The sequence below is a fragment of the Bos grunniens genome, chromosome 29 (genome assembly GCF_055505025.1).
Source record: "Bos grunniens cultivar Pamir isolate PY7600 chromosome 29, Bosgru_T2T1.0, whole genome shotgun sequence".
Lineage (NCBI taxonomy): Eukaryota > Metazoa > Chordata > Mammalia > Artiodactyla > Bovidae > Bos > Bos grunniens.
Genome location: NC_141193.1, coordinates 50,351,279 through 50,372,697, shown reverse-complemented (window position 1 = coordinate 50,372,697; position 21,419 = coordinate 50,351,279). Strand labels below are relative to the sequence as shown.

At 52.9% G+C, this 21,419-nt stretch overlaps 1 protein-coding gene across 29 annotated transcripts in view; it reads left to right on the top strand.

Annotated features, from left to right (window-relative positions):
* Positions 1–5,287: 5,287 nt before the first annotated feature.
* Positions 5,288–21,419, top strand: part of SMCO4 (single-pass membrane protein with coiled-coil domains 4) — a 75,511-nt gene continuing 59,379 nt past the window's right edge. For 6 of the 29 annotated variants that reach the window (XM_086383268.1, XM_086383275.1, XM_086383272.1 and 3 more), the window contains exons 1-2: positions 6,172–6,269; positions 7,992–8,068. Coding sequence is in view for 12 of the 29 variants with exons in the window: in XM_086383250.1 (XP_086239376.1) it covers positions 8,002–8,068 (67 nt within the window). In the remaining 17 variants the exon portion in view is untranslated. Of the gene's footprint in view, positions 5,911–6,171; positions 6,270–6,583; positions 6,646–7,991; positions 8,069–8,511; positions 8,608–10,568; positions 10,739–21,419 lie in introns of those variants that run through there. The other 23 variants (XM_086383269.1, XM_086383255.1, XM_086383256.1 and 20 more) reach the window with 17 other exon arrangements.

The window sequence follows — 21,419 nt, the reverse complement described above, 5'->3', positions numbered from 1 at the left end:
CCGGATCTCCTGCCTTGCAGGCAGATTCTTTACTGTCTGAGCCACCAGGGAGGCCCAATGTCTTTGTGCAAATGAAAGCAGAGATCCTGAAAGTTCCCTTTTATGGGATTTTACAGCTTTATAAAAATGAGCAAGCCTTCCTTTACTGTAGAATTGAGTAGGTATAATTTGGCTCAAAGTCTTTTTTTTTTTAATTTTAAAAAACTATGTATGTCTGATATTACTATCAGTGAGAAAAAAGACATTTTTATTGTAATACTTGATACTTGTACAGCAGTCTTCTCTGAGGGATTCAAATTCCAGCTAAGTGTATGACATGGGTAGGCTTGCTCCTGGTGGGAATGTGAATGTTTGGGACTTTATGCTACCCTTGAAAACACAAGAAGTTGGATATTTTCCTCTCGCAGCTTAGGGAAGATAAATTTCAGCCCCTTTTTAGTTCCAGAAGAGTCTTTCTGGATTGTCAGCTTCTGGGGATTTAATTTTGGATTTAATATTGGATTTAATTATAACACCAGTTGAGTCCCTGCAGAAGGAAGCATTGTTGAAGGTGTTAAGTGTTTGACCTCTGTATTCAGCTGGGCTTGGTCTCAAACGTGCTAGGTCTCAGTTTTCCTCTTTGTATGTGTGGGTTTTAAGTTGCTTCAGTCATGTCCCACTCTTTGTGACCCCATGGACTGCAACCTACCAGGCTCCTCTGTCCATGGGATTCTCCTGGCAAGAATACTGGATTGAGTTGCCATGCCTTCCTCCAAGGGATCTTCTCAACCCAGGGATCGAACCTGCATCTCTTGTGGCTCCTGCATTGCAGGTGGATTCTTTACTGCTGAGCCGCCTGGGAAGTACCCCCTTTGTAAGATTAAAACAACATCTTCTCTTAGGGTCAAGTAGCTTCCCTCTGGTGAACAGTGTTGGTGGCCTAAGAAGGACTCCCCCTGCCACAAGCACACACTTATGTGCGTGCATGCATATGTGTGGGCACACACATGTACACACACATACTCTGTCACTGACCAAACCCCAAGCCCAAAGTCTCAATCCTGAGTCACCCCCAGTTTCTTCCCGACCCACAGCCACAGACACAGTCCCTGGAGGGATGCCTCTTTAGGCTCCATATTCTAACCTGCTAATGTGTCTGCCACGTAGGTGAGAGAAAAGGAAGCAGAGGCGTGATTCAAACAGTAGCAGTTGAACGACTAATGGTGTATTGAGTCTGCTGAGCCTTTGCAGGGGTCACCCAGATCTCTGAGATTGTAAGGCAGTCACGTGCAAGGCTTTCAGATGGCATAGGCCTGTAACATTATGAAAATATTTAAGGGGAAAACTGAGACTGTCAACGTTCTGTTTTGCTAAAAAAAAAAAAACCCTAAGCCATCACGAGTATAATATTCACTGATATAAAAATGGGATGCATTTAGCTTTACATTGCTCTAACAAGATCTCATTTTGCTTCTGAGTAGCAGAAACCTCTCCACGGGTCTGTAGCCGTCAGCAATGAGCCTGGGATCCTGCTGTAGAGACGACACAGCTGGGCAGGGCCAGGCCCGAGGGAGCAGGTTCGTGACCAGGTGCTGAGCTGTGCTCCGGCGGCTGCAGCCAGGGCGCGCCCAGTCTTAGTTTTGAGGACTCGTGTCTGCGAGCACCCAGGCCTGCTGCTTTCCCCATACCTGCCCTTTCTTACTTCTCGGCTTTTAGCACTCATTCCCCAAGACTGGCACAGGACTGCCCTGGTGGTCCAGGGGGTAGGAGTTCGCCTGCCATTTCACAGGGCATGGATTCAATCCCTGGTCTGGGAAGACCCCACATGCCGCGGACAGCTAAGCCTGTGAGCCCCAAATCCCGAGGCCCGGACACCCAGGGCCCACGCCCCAAAATGAGAGGAGCCCCCGTGCTAAGGAGCCCGCACATCACTTGATGCAACTAGAGAAAACCATCCATAGCAACTAAGACCCAGCATGGCCCAAAATAAAGAAATACAACTAAAAAAATAAAGACCGGCATAGTCCAGCACAACACGGCCCATCTCGGATGTGCAAGGTATCATTTCTTCCTTAACCCTGAGTGTGAATACGTGTCGTCCTCACAGGATCATGGATGGACCCAGCATGGTGTGTCTTCCACAAACCTACACCCACCACATTGTCTTTGTTTTTTTTTTCACCATTCCTATAAAACTAATGTCATATGGAATGAGTCAGAAGGGTCAAAGGCCTATATTATTCATTCACTGATTCGTTCATTTAATAAATATTGACAGCCGATCATGCAGCAGGCTCTATGTCAAGTTACAGGGATACAGCAGTGGGCAAACAGCACAGTCCCTTCTCTCATGGGGGGAGAACATGACAAACAAACAAATATGTAATCATAAAATGTGATGAGCACAGTGAAATGTCAGGAGTGTCATGACAGAGTGTAAGAGATGCAGGAGGTAAGAGAAGCTTTCCTGAGAAAACAACAGCTGAGCCGAGGCCTGAGATAATGTAGTGGATGTCCACCGGTTTTGGTCACCTTTGGTTCACTTTCTCTTCTTTTGATGACAACACATGATGATTGTCTTTGGGGGCTTTCTTTATGGGAGTCCCATTCTTCTTGGGTTGGTGCTGGGATCAAGCTAGGTCATGTGACCAAGCCAGGTCAAGCTGGCTTTCATTCAGGGCTTGGACTCTGAGTGGAGTGACACAGGATGGAAGACAACGGGAGAGGGCAGGGCGTGCCGAGTGACAGCAGGGGCCAAAACGATGCCTCCGGAGGGCTGGCTGCACCAGGCTTCATGGGGCCAGGTGAAGGCTTTGGATTTTATCCTAAATGCAAAGGAAAGTTGTAAAGCTATTTTGAGCACAGGGAGGATATTTTTGGGAGCAACCAGTGTCACAGAGGAAAAACAACCCAACAAACAATCCAGTCCAGTAAACAGTGTTGAAGATCTTTGGTCTTCTCAGTTCTTCCCTAAGCTAGCTCCAGGACCCTGAGAATTTGTCAGGCTCTTCTCATCTCTAATCTCTCTGCGCCCCAGTGCCTTCATCTGCAAAATGAGGTAGGGGATTAGCTGATCTTTAATTTCCCTTCCTTCTCGAATGTTTCATGATCTACAGAGAAACCCTGTCAAATAGAATGAAGTGCTCATCATCAAGAAGTTTATAATCAAACGGGAGATACGAACACCCAACCTCTATAACCCCTGCTGTGTGCCAAGGAGCTATGTTTAAAGTGGTTTTTAAGCTGGTTTTGCCAGCTCATTGTCTTGTTGGCTGCAAAAGGATTTTAACCAGGCTCAGTAGTCATTCAATGCAGAACTTTGAGAGAAGGCATTACTTGAAGTGTGATACTCTGTTAAGCTGAGACATATTAACTTCAACTGAGTGCTCCATGACAGAAAACACCAGTGAGAGTATTGACTCTTGGCTGAATTTTGCCAAGACCTTGGAATTGTGGAAATGGCTGCGTGTGATATGTCTGCTGCTGCTCCGTAACTAAGTCACATCCAACTCTGCGGCTCCATGCACTGCAGCACGCCAGGCTTCCCTGATTTCACCGACTCCCGGAGCTTGCTAACTCATGTCCATTGGGTCGGTGATGCCATCCGACCATCTCGTCCTCTGTCACCCCCTTCTCCTCCATTGTCATCTAGCAGTTTATCTATTGCTGCCAACACTCAGTGGCTTAAAGCAGCCACCATTTATTTCTCACAATCTTCGGATGGCTGGGTCATTTTGGCTAGACTTGCCTGGGCTCAGTCATATGGCGGCATTCAGCGGGTGGGTTGGCTGGGGAACTGCTACAGCTGGGATGACAAGCCTTTCTCTGCCTTAGGCTTTCATTTTTGAGGAGGTTGGACCAGATTTTTTCACGTTCTTCACAGCATTTCAAGAAGACAAGGAGCGAGGCGCAAGTGCTCGTCAAACACCCCTCGTTTGCCGTGTCTGTGGATGTCCCAGGGGCCAAGCCCAGGCTTAACAGAGGAGGCTCAACACCAAGGACATGCATAAGGAGGTGAGAGTCATCAGAGGCCATTAGGGTGACTGTGTGAACTGTCCCTGTTAGATATGCATTGCAAGACGTACAAGTTTAACCTATATGGTGCTTTCACAAAGACACAGTATTCATGTTATTACCAGTATAAGGAAGCATTTGGAGTCACCTTATTAAGGGACTGAATCCTACATCAAGTGGTTCTGCTTGCCTCATAAAATTATTCATTAATTTTTGCAGTGGCCTTGGAAAGTTATGTACATATTTAGAGGAAAATACCATTTACAATTATAATGAATTAAAGCAATCTTTACTGCAGTACCACTGCCTCAGTTGGGAACTAAGGCTTTCTAATTTCATATTAGCAGCATCTATGTCCTCCTAACCCCTCTGCCCATGGATGTGGGTGCCCTTCTTGTCAAGCAGACCTCAATCTCTTTTGAGGACAGGAATCCTACCTCACCTATGTTTCTTTCCGTCACTCTCCCAGAATGTATGACACTCAGTGGATGCTCCCTGAGCTGTGCTATGCTAGGCTCAGATGCTGAGTTGTGTCCAACTCTCTGCCACCCCATGGACTGTAGCCCACCAGGCTCCTCTGTCCATGGGATTCTCCAGGTAAGAATACTGGAGTGGGTTGCCATTTCCTGTCCTGACCCAGGGATTGAACCTGCGTCTCCTGCACTAGTAGGTAGATTCTTTACCACCAGCACCACCTAGGATGCTCCCTAAACGCTGGTTAAATAAACAAATCAACAGTTGCCTTTTAGTAAACACCTTTATGTTCCAGGCACTTCACTCAAAGATTGGATCACCCATCTCTCAATGCCACAGATGGGTCATTCTCCACAGTTTACAACTCAGGGGACTGAGGTACAGAAAACCCAAGGTGGACAGGCTGGGATTCCAGCCCAGTCTTGTCTGATGCAACTTCATTGCACCCGCTGCTGTTTTCCATGCAGAGCAGGAAGGAGACTGTCAAAAGTGCAAAGATGGCCTCCAGGTGTTGAGAGAGGGGCAATGAGGAAACAGTAGATGCTGTAGATTGCAGAAACCCTTAAGCATTCGCTGCCTTTACAAGAAAATAAACACTGTTCATTAAGAGACTGGCCACTAAAACCCAGGTGGAAAACCAGTAGGAGAGCCAGTTCTACAGGTCTTAAAAAAACCCAGTACCAATTAGTTAATTCTTGGGGGTGGGGAAGAGGAGAGACTGGAGAGGCCCTGTTGGGTAGGTGACAATTCCACACTCACAAGGGGTGTCCTCAGATGAAAAGGTGGCCGTTTACATTTTGCATATAGTTTTTATTACCTACTGGATCAGTAATAATAGTAACAGTAGCTACCTGTTAATGATCATAATAAGGGCTTCTACCACTTAGCTCTGCAGCATAGGTGGGTGGAGGGGCCGAGCAAGGCACTTCACATACAATGCAAGGTCTCAATGCTCACAACAGCCCTGGGAAGTAGGTTTTACTATTCTCAGTGTATAGACGAGGTAACCGCTCAGAGAGATTAGCTTTCCCAAGAGCTCCCAGCTTTTAAGTGGAAGATCTAAATCCTAAATCTGTTCGACTAAAAGCCGGGAGTAACTGGGCGGTGGGCCTTGTGCCGCTCCGTGCTGGTCTGAGGTCGGGAACTGTGAATCTTATTTATTTATGCAACGCTGAGCACGTGTCTGTGTGTGTAATTCACAAACGAAAAAACAAATCCAGGTCCGGGTATCTGTTCTCTGGAAGTTTAGAAGCCTGCGTGGTGGAGAGCTGCCAAAGTCTGCCCTCATTCATTCGCTCCTTGGATCCCGTAAGAAGTGTGTGTGGCGCACTTGGGTATTCCGGGCGGGGCGCTAAACTAGGAGAGGGGACGGCGAGCCGGCTGCTCCCCAGCCTGACTTGACTTTCTCCGGGGCAAGGGTTAGGGTTAAGGGAAGCAGAAACGGTATGGAGCCGGCTGGGGCGCGAGCCGCACCGGCGGCGGGGAGCGGGGGGGTCGGCGAGCGGCGGCTGGCCGGGGCGGGCGGGCGCCCGGAGGCGGGCTCCCCGAGGCGAGCCCGGGGCCTCCGGCGGAGCGTCTCGGAGCAGCGGCGGTGGAGAGCGGGGCGAGGGGCCGCGGCACGCGGGCGGGCGGCCGGGCCGGGCGGGCGCGTTAGGGTTAGGGAGGGAGGATTCGGCTTCCCGGCGGCAGAGGGCGCCTGGCGCTGCCGGCCGGGGCCGCGCGCCCGGGCGCCGGGAGGCGAGGCGGGGAGCGTGAGCGGCGGCCACCGCCACGTCTTCCCGGCAGCGGCAGCGCAGGCGGAGGTGAGCGGCGGCGCGGGCCGGGCCAGGCCGGGGGGGGGGGCGGCGGCCCCGTGGTTCCCGCCGCGCCCGCCCCGCGCAGAGCCGGGCGGCTGCCGAGGCCCGGGCCCGGAGCGCGTCCCGAGCGCAACTCGTGCCGGCCGCGGGCGGGGGCCGCGGGGCCGCGCGTCTCTGCGCGGGGCCGGGGTCTCCGCGCTGCGGGCTGGAGCCGCGGCCGGGAAAGTTGGGGCAGACCGCGAGCCCCCGGGCCGGGCGGGAAGTGCGGGCGCGCGGCGGCCCCGGGGGACTGGGGCACGCGGGGCGCCGGAGGCGGCGGGCGCGGGTGTTCGGCGCGCGGAAAGGAAGGGGCGCGATCGGGGTCCCCGGCTGGAGTCCGCAGGTACCCGACGGGGCCCGTGGTGAGCAGGGGGAAGACAGGCCCGCGGGGGGCGCCGGGGGGGCGGGGGGCGGAGTGGAGCGGCGGTGGGCTTGCCCCCTCCCCCTTGCCGGGCGGACGCGGGGGAGGGGTCGGGCTCAGAGTTGGGGACGCCTCTGGGCGCCCGGAGACCCGGTGGGGAGTTCCTGGAACTGCTGGAGGAGGCGGCCGAGCCGCGCTTCCTCTACAGCCTGGGCCAAGTACCTCCCCTCCCCGTCTGCCAGACTCGCCTCCCCTACTGCGGCGCTGCTGTCTGGGAAGTTAACGAGGGACCCCCTGAGTGGATGGGATATTTAGGGGTCCCGTGGGCAGTAGGATTGGGCTGCATGCAATCATTAACCGTTGCCAGGAGAAGACGCAGCTCTGACCCCCTCTGACACCCACGCACCCACCCCCATTGCCCTCTCCAGCACCAGCCACGTCGGTATTCCTTGGGTTCGGCTACTGATCCGCAAAGCCTAGCAGCCTCTCTGTTCGCAGAGTCGTGGTCATCCTGAAGGGGCGTAAGACATGGCCTTTGATTCTCGGGCTGAGGCTGGCTATTTCAGAAACAAGTGGTTCTGCAGATGCTTTATTGGAATAATCTGTGTGGTGCCCCTTGACAGTGGAGATGACTCATGCTAGGGTTTTTTTTTCCTCCCCTTCAAATAAAATTTGTATTCAAGACACAAGCGCACTAGGTAATTTGCAACAGTGGTAGAGCTGGAGACCCACACTGTAGGCCTTGAGACCTTGTCCTAGTCCTAAATGTATTAGCAAGGATTATGGTCTCCAGTAATGGCATCACCAACTTGATGGGCCTGAGTTTGAGTAAGCTCAGGGAGTTGGTGATGGACAGGGAAGCCTGGTGTGCTGCAGTCCATGGGGTCGCAAAGAGTCGGACATGACTGAGGGACTGAACTGATGGCCTCCAACGCATCACTTCCCCTCTTTGGAACTCAGTTTCTTTATGTGTGAAATTCAGTATACAGAATGAGTTAGACAGTCTTAGGTGGCAGGAGTAGGTGTTTGAGGGACATCTTTTTCCTTGTGAACCTTGATCAGCCACACAAAGTCCACCTCAGCCTATTATAAAGAAATTAGGGTGGACTTAACACAGCTCAGAAGCAAGAGAGGCTGCATAAGGTAAAACAAAACCAACAACTAGTAATAATTGCTACTGGATTTGCCGTCAGGATACTGTTCTTATGCAGACAATTAGTGTATTGCCTGTTCAGCTATCATTATCATAAAGTTGTTAACTGTGCTTTAAAAAGTTATGTATGTCTCATCTGTGGACCTGAATTTTTTCTTTTGTTTGAATCTTCAAGCCTGGAGTGGATGAGCAGTGGATCTACTTGGAGCAGCCTTGCTCGAAGAATACCCCCAGGATCTCTCCTTGCTGTGGGTGAGTGCTCAGTCATGCCCGACTCTGTGACCCCATTCCGTACGAGAGGACCCCACCAGCCTCCTTGGTCCATAGGATTTTCTGGCAAGAATCCTGGAGTGGATTGCCATACCCTCCTCCAGGGGATCTTCCCGATCCAGAGATTGAACCTGGGTCCCATGCGCTGCAGGCTGATGCTTTACCGCTGAGCTCCCCGGAAGCCCCTCTCATTGCCATAGGACCGTAGGTTTCCTTCTGTCTGACTGATGCTGCCGTCTTTATGCCTCCACGCTTCTGTCATCTTTTCCGTTCTGACTTGAGAAATGGGGAACTGATTCCTGTTACATGTGGCATTTCTGAACCTCCCAGGTTTCAAGTGAGTAAAATTAATAGGCAAATAGTGCATTAGATACATTAAAAATAGCTCAAGGTAATAATGTGTCTGCTCCACCCCTATTCCCTAGACTCTGGACAATCTCTCAGTAGAAGTTCAGAGGCTCTTCCTGCCCATCCTGTTTTGGATGCTGAGAAGTTGGAATGCCATGGCTGGCATGGTGCTGGTGAGCGGGGAGGGGTGTGTGTGTGTGTGTGTGTGTGTGTGTGTGTGTGTTTTATCCTAACTGATGCTCCTGTCTTTCTGCTCTCTTCCATTAATAGCTTTCAAGTCCATATTGGGTTTGACCACGTCATTTTCAGTAATCCTTTTCTGTCAGTTTCTTGTATAAATTTTTACTTTAACTGAGAGCTATTAAATTAATAAAAATCCTGGTGCTAATAATAGTTGTCATTTGAGCCCCCACCATGTATCAGGCAGGACAAGATATGGTGGCTCAGCAGTAAAGAATCTGCCTGTGATGCAGGAGATGCAGCAGGGGTCGTGGGTTCGATCCCTGGTGGGGAAGATGCCCTGGAGGAGGGAATGACACCCACTCCAGTGCTCCTGCCTGGAGAATCCATGGACAGAGGGGCCTGTCAGGCTGCCGTCCATGGGGTCACGAAGAGTCGGACACGACAGCATGCACACATGTAATGTTCTATGATAGTGGAAAAGTAATTCTTTTTTTTTAAACGTTTTATTTTGTTTTGGGATGTAGTGATTAACAACGTGGTGTAGTGTCAGGTGAACAGCAGAAGCGCTCAGCCGTGCGTATGCACGTACCCCTTCTCCCCCAGGCTCCTCGCCCATGGAAAAGTAATTCTTAACTGTTACTTACAGGATTGAGATATTAAATGAGATCTTATATGTGAAAAGCAACGTGTAAACTGTACAGTGCCCTCCAACCTGGGGCAGGTCGAGGACTCTGGAAGCATATGAGTCCATGACTCAGGAACCCAGTGTCTGATGGGCCTGGTGTACATGGTGAGCCTAATCCCTCTGAGCCTGATTTCCATGTGTGTAAAATGAAGATGATAATATCTGCCTTGCACTAAATGAGATGCACTTGTGAGTTGCAGCAGGTACTCAGTGATGGTTAGCATTCACCCCCTCCTCTCCCCTTGCCCATGGGCACTTGGAATAATGGGATTGATTAAGTCTTCCAGTAGGAATTGTCCTCCAGGGAAAAAGGCTTTAAAGTATGTTTTTGTACTTATAAATAATTCTTTTAGCTTTTGGCTTCCCACTGCACCCTCAACACACACAGTGAATATTCGGGGTCTTAGCATCATCTGAAAGGAGGGCATTGCTGGGACTGGCTCAGCCTTGTGAATCAACTATACTTCAAGTGAGAATTAAAAGAAAGGCGGGGCTTGAAGCAAACTAGAAGCCAGAAGGAACAGGTCTTTGGTAGGGGCTAAAGATGGATGTGGCTGGTTACCTTTTGTCCGTTTTGTGCAAAAAGGGAAAGAGACTGAATTTGGGGACTTCTGGCTGGAAGGAGGCATTGTTAGAGCTGTAGTATATGGTGGGAGGGGAAGGAAGCTATGGGCTGCGAGTGGATGGAAGAGGTGATTTTGATGGTAAAATCTGGACAGTTTGTCATGGGGGAATTCTCCGTTAGATGAGGATTTGGCTAAATATGGGACCAATTTCCATCAAGTCCTAAAGGAATCTCTTGTGGCACTTTGAAGTTTTTATGTTCCAGGCAGATTTTGACTGGTGGTGGTATCATCATAAATGAGTTTCCATAGTAAGTTGTATGTGGAAAATGAAATTAAATTCCAAGAGGGTGTTTGTTGTGACTGATGCCAGAATTTCTCTGAGAATTTTATTAAGATTCAGTCAGTCTATAAAAGTACTTCTTAGTTCTCTGAAGATATTAATTAAGAAACAATTAAAAAAAAAACCCAGAAATGTCTCCTTTGTGAGCTTTTGAAATGTAATCTTCCTAAATCTTTGGAAAAAATGAAGTCTAAGAAAAAGTCACAAAGCTATATATTTTGAAAGCAGTTCCTCTGAAGTGATGTTTTTCTTCTTTTCCTGTCTGTTCCCTCCTCTCACATTATTTTGATAATGAGTTAATTTTGGTATCTTTCACATCTTGGGAGCCTAATTTTTATGTTTATGATCCTTCACCTTTAGATCTCGAATATGCCTTTTTTCTGACCTTGCCCATGTTCATTCGTTGTGAGGAAGCAGCACAGCGAGGTCGTGAAGAGAGGAGACTCTGGAGCCAGGTTGGGGACAGGGAGAGTCGTGGTCCTTCTTGGAGAGCTGGGGTGTCCTTTGCTGAATTCACAGAGGCTCTGGAGGTCAGTCGTGTTATCCCCCTGCTCAGATGAGGAGACGGCTCAGAAGCGCCTGCGTTCCTAGAGCTGGGGTGGGATGTTCGCCTGCGTGGCAGCCCAGATGTCTGTGAGTCCAGAGCCTGGAAGGCGGGGGTCAGGCCGCCCTGCCGGTGCTGGACTCCATCCTGGAGACGGGGCTGGGTTGGGGCTGTGTGGAGTCCGCAAGGGGCAGCAGAGGATTGAGGCCGTCAGGATAACTTGCCTGAGAGAGCGTGAGGGTTGGACTCACGGCGTTGAGGCTGGCAGGTGGTGGGGCATGGGGGGCGCTGGCCGTGGATGGTGTTCTGTCCTTAGACCGGGGCTTGAGATATGAGGGGCCAAGTCTCCGCTCTCCCCTCTGCCCCTCACGGCCAGTCTTGTGCCATAGGCGGGGTATTGATGCCATGTGCAGACTGAGGGCCTGAAACCACGGTGGCCTCCTGTGGTCTCTCAAGCTGGAGGAAGGTGCCGGGATAAGCCCCAACCCCTCCCTGTCTTCGCCCACCCACCTGGCCTCCATTGCCACCTTTCCTGGAGCAGCTCGGGATGGAATTCATGTTCTCAGAGCCCAGTCCATGAGGGATGTGCAGGCTTGCATGTTCACACTTCAGGTGAAAGGATCACAGGGGAGAAGCCCCGTGAAGGCTGCCTCCCAGGGTGGGGTCCGCATCCTCCTGCTCCCGGGGGACCCAGCGGACTGTGCTGGCTGTGGGCCTCGCCTCTGACGGGTCCACCAGGGCTGACCCGTCTCTAGACGCGGGTGGCGGGTGGTCACCACACATCCGGGGCTGGTTGGTGGGCGGCAGTGGTGGGCAAGTTCTCAGGGTGGCCGGCCCTGCCCGGAGGTGAGCCCACCCCGCAAAGGGTGCAGCGCGGTGGGGAGCCGGGCCGTGCCTGGGGGAAACAGTGCCAAAGCCCAGGGGCGCGCGCCATGCCTGTGCTCTCGGGGCCTGCGTGTCCTCATCGTGCGGGGCCTGCCACCACGTCAGGAGTGCGCTGGCCCCGGGCCGTTCCCTTCGCCAGTGCCGGCATCCGTGCAAACTTGCCCAGGCTTCCCATTTTCCTTGCGTAAACACTTGGACTCTTCAGGTAGCTCCTGCTGAGCTCTTGCCTGTTGGCCAGGTCCTGGCTTTTCTTGGGTTGCATCCTCACTGTGAGGGGGCCGAGGGTCCTTGCTGGGCCTGCCTGCTCCTGGCTTCTGCAGGCAAGGCCTCGCCCTGGTGAGTCACGCACGGGACTCCACTGCCCCGCTGTGCGGGGGGCACCCCTTACCCCCAAGACGGGGCTTCTGTTCCTTGTCCTGAGGGTGGTCCCCTAGCCGTGGGCTGTTACAGTGCCCTGAGTGTTTAGTGCACTAACGGGGTACCTGTTCTAATGGGAGGGAAGCACCTGACCTGGGGGTGTCAGCTGTCAGCCTGCCTTCTGAACATCATGTCCTAAGCAAAGCCCCTCTCTTTTTCTTTTTGCTCTGTTTAGCTGTGTAATTGTGTGTTTGTTTTAGTTATTATTAGGAAGCAAACAAGGTCTTTATCAAATCTTTAAATTTACAGACATGTTACTAAGGACAAGCAGAAAGAGTAACTGTCTTTACCCAGCATATCACTGATTGATCTCTCCTTGTACCACATTGTTCTTGTTCTGTTGGCAGAACCCTCTGATGTGTGTTCCGGTTCAGTTTCAGTGTTGAATGTGAAGGGAGGCTTGACTGGTTGTTTGGAGGGAGTTGAATATGTGGACGCTGGGCTGCCAGCCTGGCTGTCCTTGGAGCTTCAGGAGCCTGGCAGGAAAGTGGCTCAGACGGTAAAGAATCCACCTGCAGTGCAGGAGACCTGGGTTTGATCCTGGGTTGGGAAGGTCCCCTGAGAAAGGAATGGCAGTGTGCTGGCCTGGAGAATCCCATGGACAGGAGCCTGGCGGGGCTATAGTCCGTGGGGCCGCAGAGTGTGACGCGACTTAATGACTGATACGTTCCCTGCTTTCCCTTTTTCTCCAGCTTCACTTGGGAGCAGCTCTGTTGCTGACAGTGGGTGACCGCCCCTCTGCTGTGGGAAAAGGAACTCTCCTTCACCCTGGTTCTCACTTTCTTCTTATCCCGTGGGGTTAGAGGGAGGCGAGTCTCAGAACAGTGGCTCCTGGAGCCCAGCGGCTTCCGGGGGGCAGCTGCAGCTCCCACAGCACTGCCGTCCACCCTGCCCTTCCTCCCCGTCAACCCTGATCCCATCTGTCTCTGTGGCTTAGAGATTGCACTTGAACTTCATTATTCATTCTTGGGAAAACCTTGGAGTATGGCCCCAAACTTGTTCAAATTGCAGAGGCAGCTTCACGCCAGAACACAAAACAACCCTGTTTTGGTGGTGGTGGTATTTTTCAATCAGATTGTTGCCTTTTTTCTAAGCGATACATGAATTTGTTACACTCTTGCACTCCACCCTCCCAATCACTTAGTGAAGTCCACAGCAGCAGATACAGAGTTCTCCTTCCCCTGGGACCCCCTCTTTCAAGGGCCCCTCCCTGCTAACTCCTCAGCCCTGACGATTGGAACGTCCATCAGCCTGTCCAGACCCAGAAACATACCGCTTTGTTTCTTCTGTAGGCATTAATTGGATTGCATCATATATATTGTTTCACCATTTTATCTTTTCGTATAATGGATCTTACAGATCTGTTCATGCATTCTTCTCTCTTTTACTTTGTCTAGAAAATATTTGTAGATGTATCATAATTTATGAGTCAGTCCCCCATTGATAGACATAATCTAACTCATTAGTTTTGCTATTATATCTTCATACATGCATACTGTTGTACACATGTGTGTATTTCTCTAGGAGTGGAATCAGTATGCCACAGGTTCTACATGTTTGAACTGTTACAGCGAATCCCCACGCTGCACTTTTGAGGGCTGGGCTGGTTTAAAGTACCAATAGATAATGAGGCCGCCCCTTCCCCCTGGACTGCCATTCTGCTAGATGATAGAAATGGATAGTGTTTAGTAGGCATTTCACCATCGCTGGTGTGGCTATGAGACTCACTTGGCTTTCGGATCTTACTTTTGGGGGAGGCATCATAGTCCTGGAGGATGGGGACGCTGAGCCCCCAGGACCACGGCTCTGCTCAGGGTGCCCTGCAGACAGGGGTGGGGATGTGGCAGTGGGAGCAAGTGCTCCTGGTTTCACGTTCTGTCCACTTTGCCCAGAGGCTGGGCACTGTAATGGATCATTTTAATTCTGGCGTGACCTGCCAGAGTCTTTCTGCGAGCCTCTCCCCAAGGAGGCAAGTGCTTGTAAGCAGCGCGTTGATAGCAGTTCTGTTCTGCATAGCTGAGGCAGAGGTGCCAGGCCTGGGAGCTGAGCTAGGGAAGTGCACGCCAGAAAGTCAGGACAGCCTCTGTTCTGGGTGTGAAGCAGCACCCCGGCGTGAAGCAGCACCCCGCGGCGGGGCTGTCCCTGCAGCAGGCGGTGCCCCTCTGGCCCCTCCCGGCTCGCTTGGGAAGATAGTGATGGGTGGTCCCTGAGCAGCCTGGGTGGACAGAGGGCATGTCCTGAGGCCTCACCTGGCCTTTCCCTGTGGGCTGAGCTGCACAGTGGGCTCTGGGACGCTCTGACTTAATGACAGCATCCTGCACCTGCCGTTCAAAGAAGGCCAGGAGGCAGGAGTGATGGAGGTGCGGGTGGGGTGGGAGGAGGCTCCACTTCCAGCTCTCACTCTGTCGTCTATGGCTGTGTGATGTAAGTGAGGTTGTCTTTTCTCCTGGCCTCGATTTCCTCATCTATAAACCAGGAGTTATATCAGCACCCACCCACAGGGCTGTTGCGGGGATTCAGAGAGTCGTGTTTGTGAAGATCAGCACACTACTAGCATGCACTCAGCAACAGTAAGCAGCTACCACGTTCATTTGTGTTCTCCTTTCCTTAATGGTGGTTTAATCACTAGGTTGTGTCTGACTCTGCGACCCCATGGACTATATAGCCCACCAGGCTTCTCTATCTGTGGCAATTCTCCAGGCCAGAATACTGGGGTGGGTTGCCATTCCCTTCTCCAGGGGATCTTCCTGACCCAGGGGTCAAACCCAGGTCTCCCGCATTGCAGGCAGATTCTTTGCCAGCTGAGCCACCAGTGAAGCCCAAGAATACTGGAGTGGGTTGCCATTCCCTTCTCCAGGGGATCTTCCTGACCCAGGGGTCAAACCCAGGTCTCCTGCATTGCAGGCGGATTCTTTACATCTGAGCCACCTGGGAAGCCCCTTTCCTTAATAAGTGTTTCTAAATGAACAAACGAGTGTTGCCTTTGGTAAATATAGCAGTGCACATCGTCTGGTAATGTCGAGGAAGATACAGGCAGATCCAGGTCAGGCAGGGCTGTGGGAAGCTGTGGGGTGGAGGGTTCGGGGCTCTTTTCCTGCGCCAGCCCTGCCGTGAGGTGTCAGAGCAGAGGCCCCCCTGCTTAGGGTGACTGGGTCCTGCGGATCCTCTTACAGCCTCTCCGCTTTGTTTCAGAGGCTGAGCCCGGCTGTGAGAGGGGACATGCAGCTGTGAGCCTGGTGGCTCAGCGTGCAGGTGGGACGGGGCTCCGGGCTCGAGGCTTGGGGCTCTTTACCCTGTTCTCCATGCTGGGTAAATGGGCCACGTGCTGCCTCTTCTAGCTGCAGGAAAACAGAACCATGCAGTGTTCGGGGTGCCCTGCAGAGTCTGCCGTCTGCTGCTCCGGGCCCCTGTGAGCTGAGGTCGCTGCAGGGAGGGCCGGGAAGTGCAGCCCGCAGGTGGGGGGCTCTCACTTCACCCCCTGCCTGGTTGCGCTCCCAACAGTGCTGGCCCTGGGGTGCCGTTTCCACGGGTCTCCTGCCCTGACCACGTGTGTGTGCAGTGCATGCGGGTGCGATGGCACGCTCTTCTGAAGTCCCTGCTATGTTTTCTGATGGTTTCTCCCAAACCAGAGAGGCCTGCCGGCTGCGTGTGGGCAGAGCTGTGCCCAGGGTTCCAGAGGACCCTGGCTGCCTGGGTCCAGGGGGCAGAAGGGAACCTTGGTCCTGAAAGCAGAACGTGCTGGGGGAGCCCCGTGTTTGCGGGGGAGGAACAGAGCCGCCTGCCCGGCAGGGACACAGGTGGGCTCGCAGACTGTGGGGCTTGCAGAACTCTGGGTACCGTGAGTCCAGGCGCTTGTGCGTGTGACAGGGTGTGATTATGGGGCGTGCAAGCACGAGTGCCCTGAGGTGTGAGCCGGACTTCAGAGCAGCACTGGGAGAGTGCCAGAGGCACCGCCCTGCATCAGCCGCTGGACGGCCGTCCTCTGGCCCCTGGGCCTGAGAGGGCCTCGCGGAGGCAGCGTGGGAAGAAGGGCCTCACTTGCGTCTTCACCAGCAGGCCGGCTGGCTGCCCTCACTCTGCAGGCGAGGACACGGCCCTGGGGTGGCCTGGGCCAGGTTGTGGCCCTGCCCAGGGGACGCCTGGAGCCTGCGCTTCCTGCATTCCACTCCATGCGCGTGCTGACCAAGGGCTCGCGTGGCAGTGGCTTGCTCGGCGCCCGGAGGAGCTGAAGGTTGCTTCTCAAAGGAATGAGCGAGGTCTCGATTCAGTTCTGGTTCTGGCTCTTCTGTCTCTGAGTGGAGCTTGGACACCAGCCCCTCAGTTGTGCCCTCTGTAGGGTGGGTGCAGCACCCCACCCCCCTTCTAGGCTTATCTTCATTCACTCAGAACCTGTCCAGCAAATACATTTTTTCAGGTGGATGCTATTCCATGCGTTGGGTGTTTTACATCGAGCAAAAGACATCAAAATTCTTTTCTCTTGGGGCTTATTTTCTCGTGAGGGGCAGCAGACCATAAATAGCTGGTCACAGCCCATGGTCATCCCAGTTTCCTAGTGTGCTGCAGCAAAGGGCCGCAAACCAGATGGCTTAAACACCAGGCCTTGTTCTCTCGCTGTCCTGGGGCTCCCTTGCTTCCCCCGTTCCTGGGGGTGCCTGCGTCCTCTGCTCCCTGCCTCCGTCACCGCACGGCATCTTCCCTGTGTCTGTGGCCCCTCTTTCTTTGTGGGCCCCCTCCACGTGACCTCGCCTTAACCGTGTACATCCGAAGGCCCTCTCTCCAGAAGGGGTCACATGGTTTCAGGTGGCTGTGGGTTTGTGGGGACAGTGGTGGACCCAGAACAGTGTGTGAGGTGGGGATAGTTGCTGAAACATCAGGGGAGCGCCTGGGGCAGGGGGTGGTGAGGCGCTGAAAGCGGGTCCAGGCAGGCCTTGCTGAGCAGTCGTGTCTGAGGGGCGTTGTAGTGTGGCGGGGACGTGGTCCGGCCAGGGGGCAGCTGCCACAGAGGCCTCGAGGTGGACACGTGCGCCTGCCAGGCTGGTGTGGGGGCGCGGAGGTGGAAGTCGTGTGTGTGTGTGTTTGGGGTGGGGGCCTTTTGCCCCCTTTGGGATAGGAGCCAGTGATGAGTCCACAAGCACAGCGAGAGCATCGCTGGCAGGTGGGCAGCCGGTTGAGGCTTTTCCGGGTTTAGGTGCCGCTGCAGCGCCGTGTTCAGGCACCAGGGTGTTTTGTGGCAGTTGTCTCTCTCTGCTCTATTGACCCTCGACCCACCGCCCTCTCCTGTGTGTCCTGCCTCCTCATAGATGCCTGTACATCACCCGCTCCCCACGCGGAAATCACAGGCAAGAAGAGAGAGCAGAGGAGGCCGGGGCGCGTCTTGCCGCCAGCCCGGCTCGGGGGGTGCCACCTGGCACGGTGCCCGCGCCCCAGCAGGCGTAGAAACTGCCGACTGAGGCTGGCGCGCCCAGGGCACTCAGGGCCCACATCCTTCCGTGGACCCCGTCACCATGAGAAGAGTGGAGTCAGCGCCTCAGGCCGCCTCCCTTGGCCTGCAGAGCGCCGGGCCGGGGACCCGGGTGGCGTCAGGGCACCCAGGCCCTCCCTGCCCCCAGCTCGTCGCTGGCACGCAGAGCTGTGCGCTGTCGTTCCTATTTGCTGTGAAAGCACTCGGGCCTGCATCCGAGCCCCGTCGTTGTTGGAAGGAAAGTGCCCCGGGCATGGCTGGCCGGCCTGGGCTGGTTTGGCCCGCGTGGCCCCTGGGGACTCATAACTATGGATTGCTTGGCGTCGGAGCTCCTTATCTGGCTCCCGTTTGATTTCCTCTCTGCGTCACCAGAGGAAAGGGCCTGGCACTGCTGCAATCCGGGCCTGGGAGGAGTGGGCCGCGGGTGGCCCTGCTTTGGGCTGTCTTCCAGGCCTCCTTCTGTGATGCTGGTGCAGGAGCAGCCGGTCCAGGAGGTGACCTGGGGCCACTGGCACTGCCAGCCCTCCGGGGAGCACCGCTTTAGGAGATAATTACGTGTAAGCAGAGATGGAAATAGAACTCCCCAGTGCCTGGAGCAGCTGCTCCTCTGTTGGATTTCAGGAATTGCCTTGGGGGTGCTGCTCGCTCCCTGCCCCTGCTTCCCAACAGAATACTCACCCGTCCAAAAGAAAGTGGGGGAAGGCCATGCCTCGCCCGGGACAGAACCTTTAAGTGTGTTTTGTGGGGTCATGGTTCCTTCTCTGGAGTTGGTCCTGGGGCTGCTTCCCCAGCCCAGCAGAAGAGCTTCCTTCTTTGCCGGGCGCTCCGGGAAGTTTTGGCCCACGTGGCGTCCCCAGGAGTTGGTGGAGTCTGGCCTCATTTCCGCATTAGAGGCAGAGAGGCCTTGCCCACGGACGGGAGCCAGGCAGAGCCCCAGGGTCTGGGTAAAACAAGCTCCTTGTCCTGTGCCCAGGCGCCACTGTCTCTGTGCTGACATGCTCCCAGTGTGTGCCTGCCTGGTTGTCTCTGGCTCTTTGTGACCTCGTGGACTGTAGCCTGCCAGGCTCCTCTGTCCATGGGATTCTCCAGGCAAGACTACTGGAGCGGGTTGCCATTTCCTTCTCTAGGGGATCTTTACCACCCAGGGATCGAACCTGCGCCTTCTGCGTCTCCTGCATTGGCAGGAGGATTCTTTAATGCTGAGCCACTGGGGATGTGCCCTAAGCACCTAGTAAATAAGGACTTGTTCGTACATACTGGATATTGGCCTTGATGGTTTCTTTTTGTTTTTTTTTTTCGTGTGTGTTTTTTTTAAACTGGGCATCTGTGAGCTACCTCAGGACCCTGAGAGCTCAGCCTTCTGGCCCGAAGTCGGGACTGGTCTCATCCCTGCAGCCTTGGGGCTGTCACTTGTCTCATGGGCCTGGGTGACTTCCTCTTTACCGGGGGCTGGATGGGATGGCTGTCATGCGTGTCTCCTTCCTGTGCCCCCGCAGCCTGCGGCACAGGCCCCAGGGTGACTTGCCTGCACGGCTCTCCTGTTACTGCAGGAGCTCCCGAGGGCGGGGACATGGTGCGCAGAGCTCCCATGGGCTCCCCCATGGCCCTTGTCTTGCTTGGCCAGACCCCGGGGTCTTGCTCTCTGGGTGAGCGTCGATGGGGAGGGAGGAACAGGTGGCCGGGTTTGACGGATACCTCCCTCCTGGCTTTGGGGGCAGGTGTCCCCAGCTGTTCAGCGTGAGCTCTGTGTTCCTGCCTCAAGTTTCATGCAACTTTTGATCCTTGCCCTGAACAAAGTCCCTTTATTTCTGGATGTAGAGAGAGTTGTTTCTGCAGTTTTTCAGAAAAGAATGGATCATGATGACAAAGTTGACTATATATTATATTCCAAATTTACAAAATATCTATGCTTTGGAGAAATACCATAAAGAATTTTATTTCAGTGGTTGCTTCTGGATTTTAGTATTAAAGGAGATTCTTTTTATCTTTTTGTTTTCAGCATTTTCCATGTTGAGCACATATTGCCCAGATAATAAAAGCTATTAATATTAAAATTACTATAAATAATAAATAGCTATTTATTATGCTTTAGTATGTGCTACACACATAAGAATTGCCATTAAACTTTTATTTAATCCTTGTTATGAACCTGTGAGGTTCTCTAACAATATAAATGCTAGCCCATTTTATTTTATTGTGGTGAAATATACAAAACTTACCTTTTTAACCATTTTTCAGTTCTGTGGCATGAAATATATTCACTGTGAGATCCTTTTTTTAAATTCCTTATTTTAGAAATGAGGAAGCTGAGATTTAGAGAAACAAAGATGCTTAAGGTCACAGAGAGTAAGGAGTCCCGGAAACAGGATGTAGACCCAGGGTGCTGGTACTCGGAGGTCTAGGATCTCTGGTTTGTGGCTGCTGGGTCTGCGATTACCTACCCTGCCCCGAGATCACCATTTGATTGCAGAAAGCAGTGTGTGTGTGTCTCTCCTTTGAAAGCTCTGGAGTTGGGTTTAGTGTGTTTACAGGCAGGTGGGCGGTCACCTGGCTTGGGGCACGAGTGGCTGACATAAGGGACACCGCGGTCGAGGATTTCTCTGCACCTGTTTGTAAAGCAGGTGGAAGTGTGTGTGTGGCCTGTGTGTCAGAGTTCTGTCTCCAGAAGGTTCTCAGTCGTAGGGGCTAGTGGGCTTGAGACCAGAGGGCTGGAGCTCAGATAGCTGGCTTTCCCAGGCCTGGGCATACTGTGCGAGTGATTTTAGAGAAAAGGCATTGAACTTGGAGTTAGAAGGTCTGTGCAGTAGACCTGGTTTTTACCATGGGGTAGACATGCTATGGCCTCAATTTCCTCATTTCTAAGCGGGCAATGAAAATGCTTGTTCTGCTTGCCTCGTGATCACAGAGGATTAAATGTCATGATGGGGTCAAAGTGCTAAACAAACTAAAGGGCTACCAAGTAAATTTCTGGGATGGGTATTTGAGAGCTCAGTCTGGGAGAGGAGTCTATGCTGCTGATGCTGGAGACCTGGGGAGGGTGGATTTGGAGGTGAAGACTAGCAGCTTTGCTTTGACTTGTTCTCTTTGGTTTTGGCCCTCAGCTTGCTTCCTCCACCGTTCCCTAGTTGGTTAAAGACAGTGTTCCATTGTCTGCCTCGTACTGTATGTTGGAATGCTCTGGGATTTTACTGGCTTCGACTCTGCCAAGGCCCTTGGATTCACTTCCCCGGTTCCCTGGTCTCCTGCCCCAAGGGTCACACGGCCCTAGTGAAATGAATTATAATAGAGGAGGTCTGTTTGGTAGCTACCTGGTGGTTGAAACTATGTAGCAGCTTTCCCTGGTCTTCTGTGCCTTTCTCATCTTTATAGCCAGCAAAGTCTGTCTCTTTGTAGTCCCTAATCTTGAGGAGCCAAGCGTGGGAGTGGGTGGGACCTGGAAGACTTGCTGGTGAGGCAGTGGTGGTGAATGCGGTGCTTGCTTCTCGCTGCACCAAGATGCTGTGAAATATCACGATAAAGAAGACAGGGTCTCAAGGAGCCCATTGTGTCCTGGAGAAGGTATCGATACTCTAGAAACAACTGTGAGGGTGATGGATAGGTAGCTTGAAAATGGACTGTCAAGAGAGATGGTAGCCTTTGTTTAAATGAATTAAAATTCATCATGGGAGCTGGTCAGAGGGGTGCATTGTCGTCATGACTTTGAGACTCTTTGCTTTTTAACAACTGTTTCAATCAGCTGTTTCTAAGCTAAGGTTTCTTTCTGGCCCCTTCCAAGATAATTTCTTGAGCCATCACTGTTTCAGTGCACGTTTTGAATTACAGGAAAGCTGGGGTGCTGTGCAGGGCCCTGCGGAAGTCAGCGGACCCGCCCGTCCCCCTGGGTCTGGCGTTGGGAATGGTACTG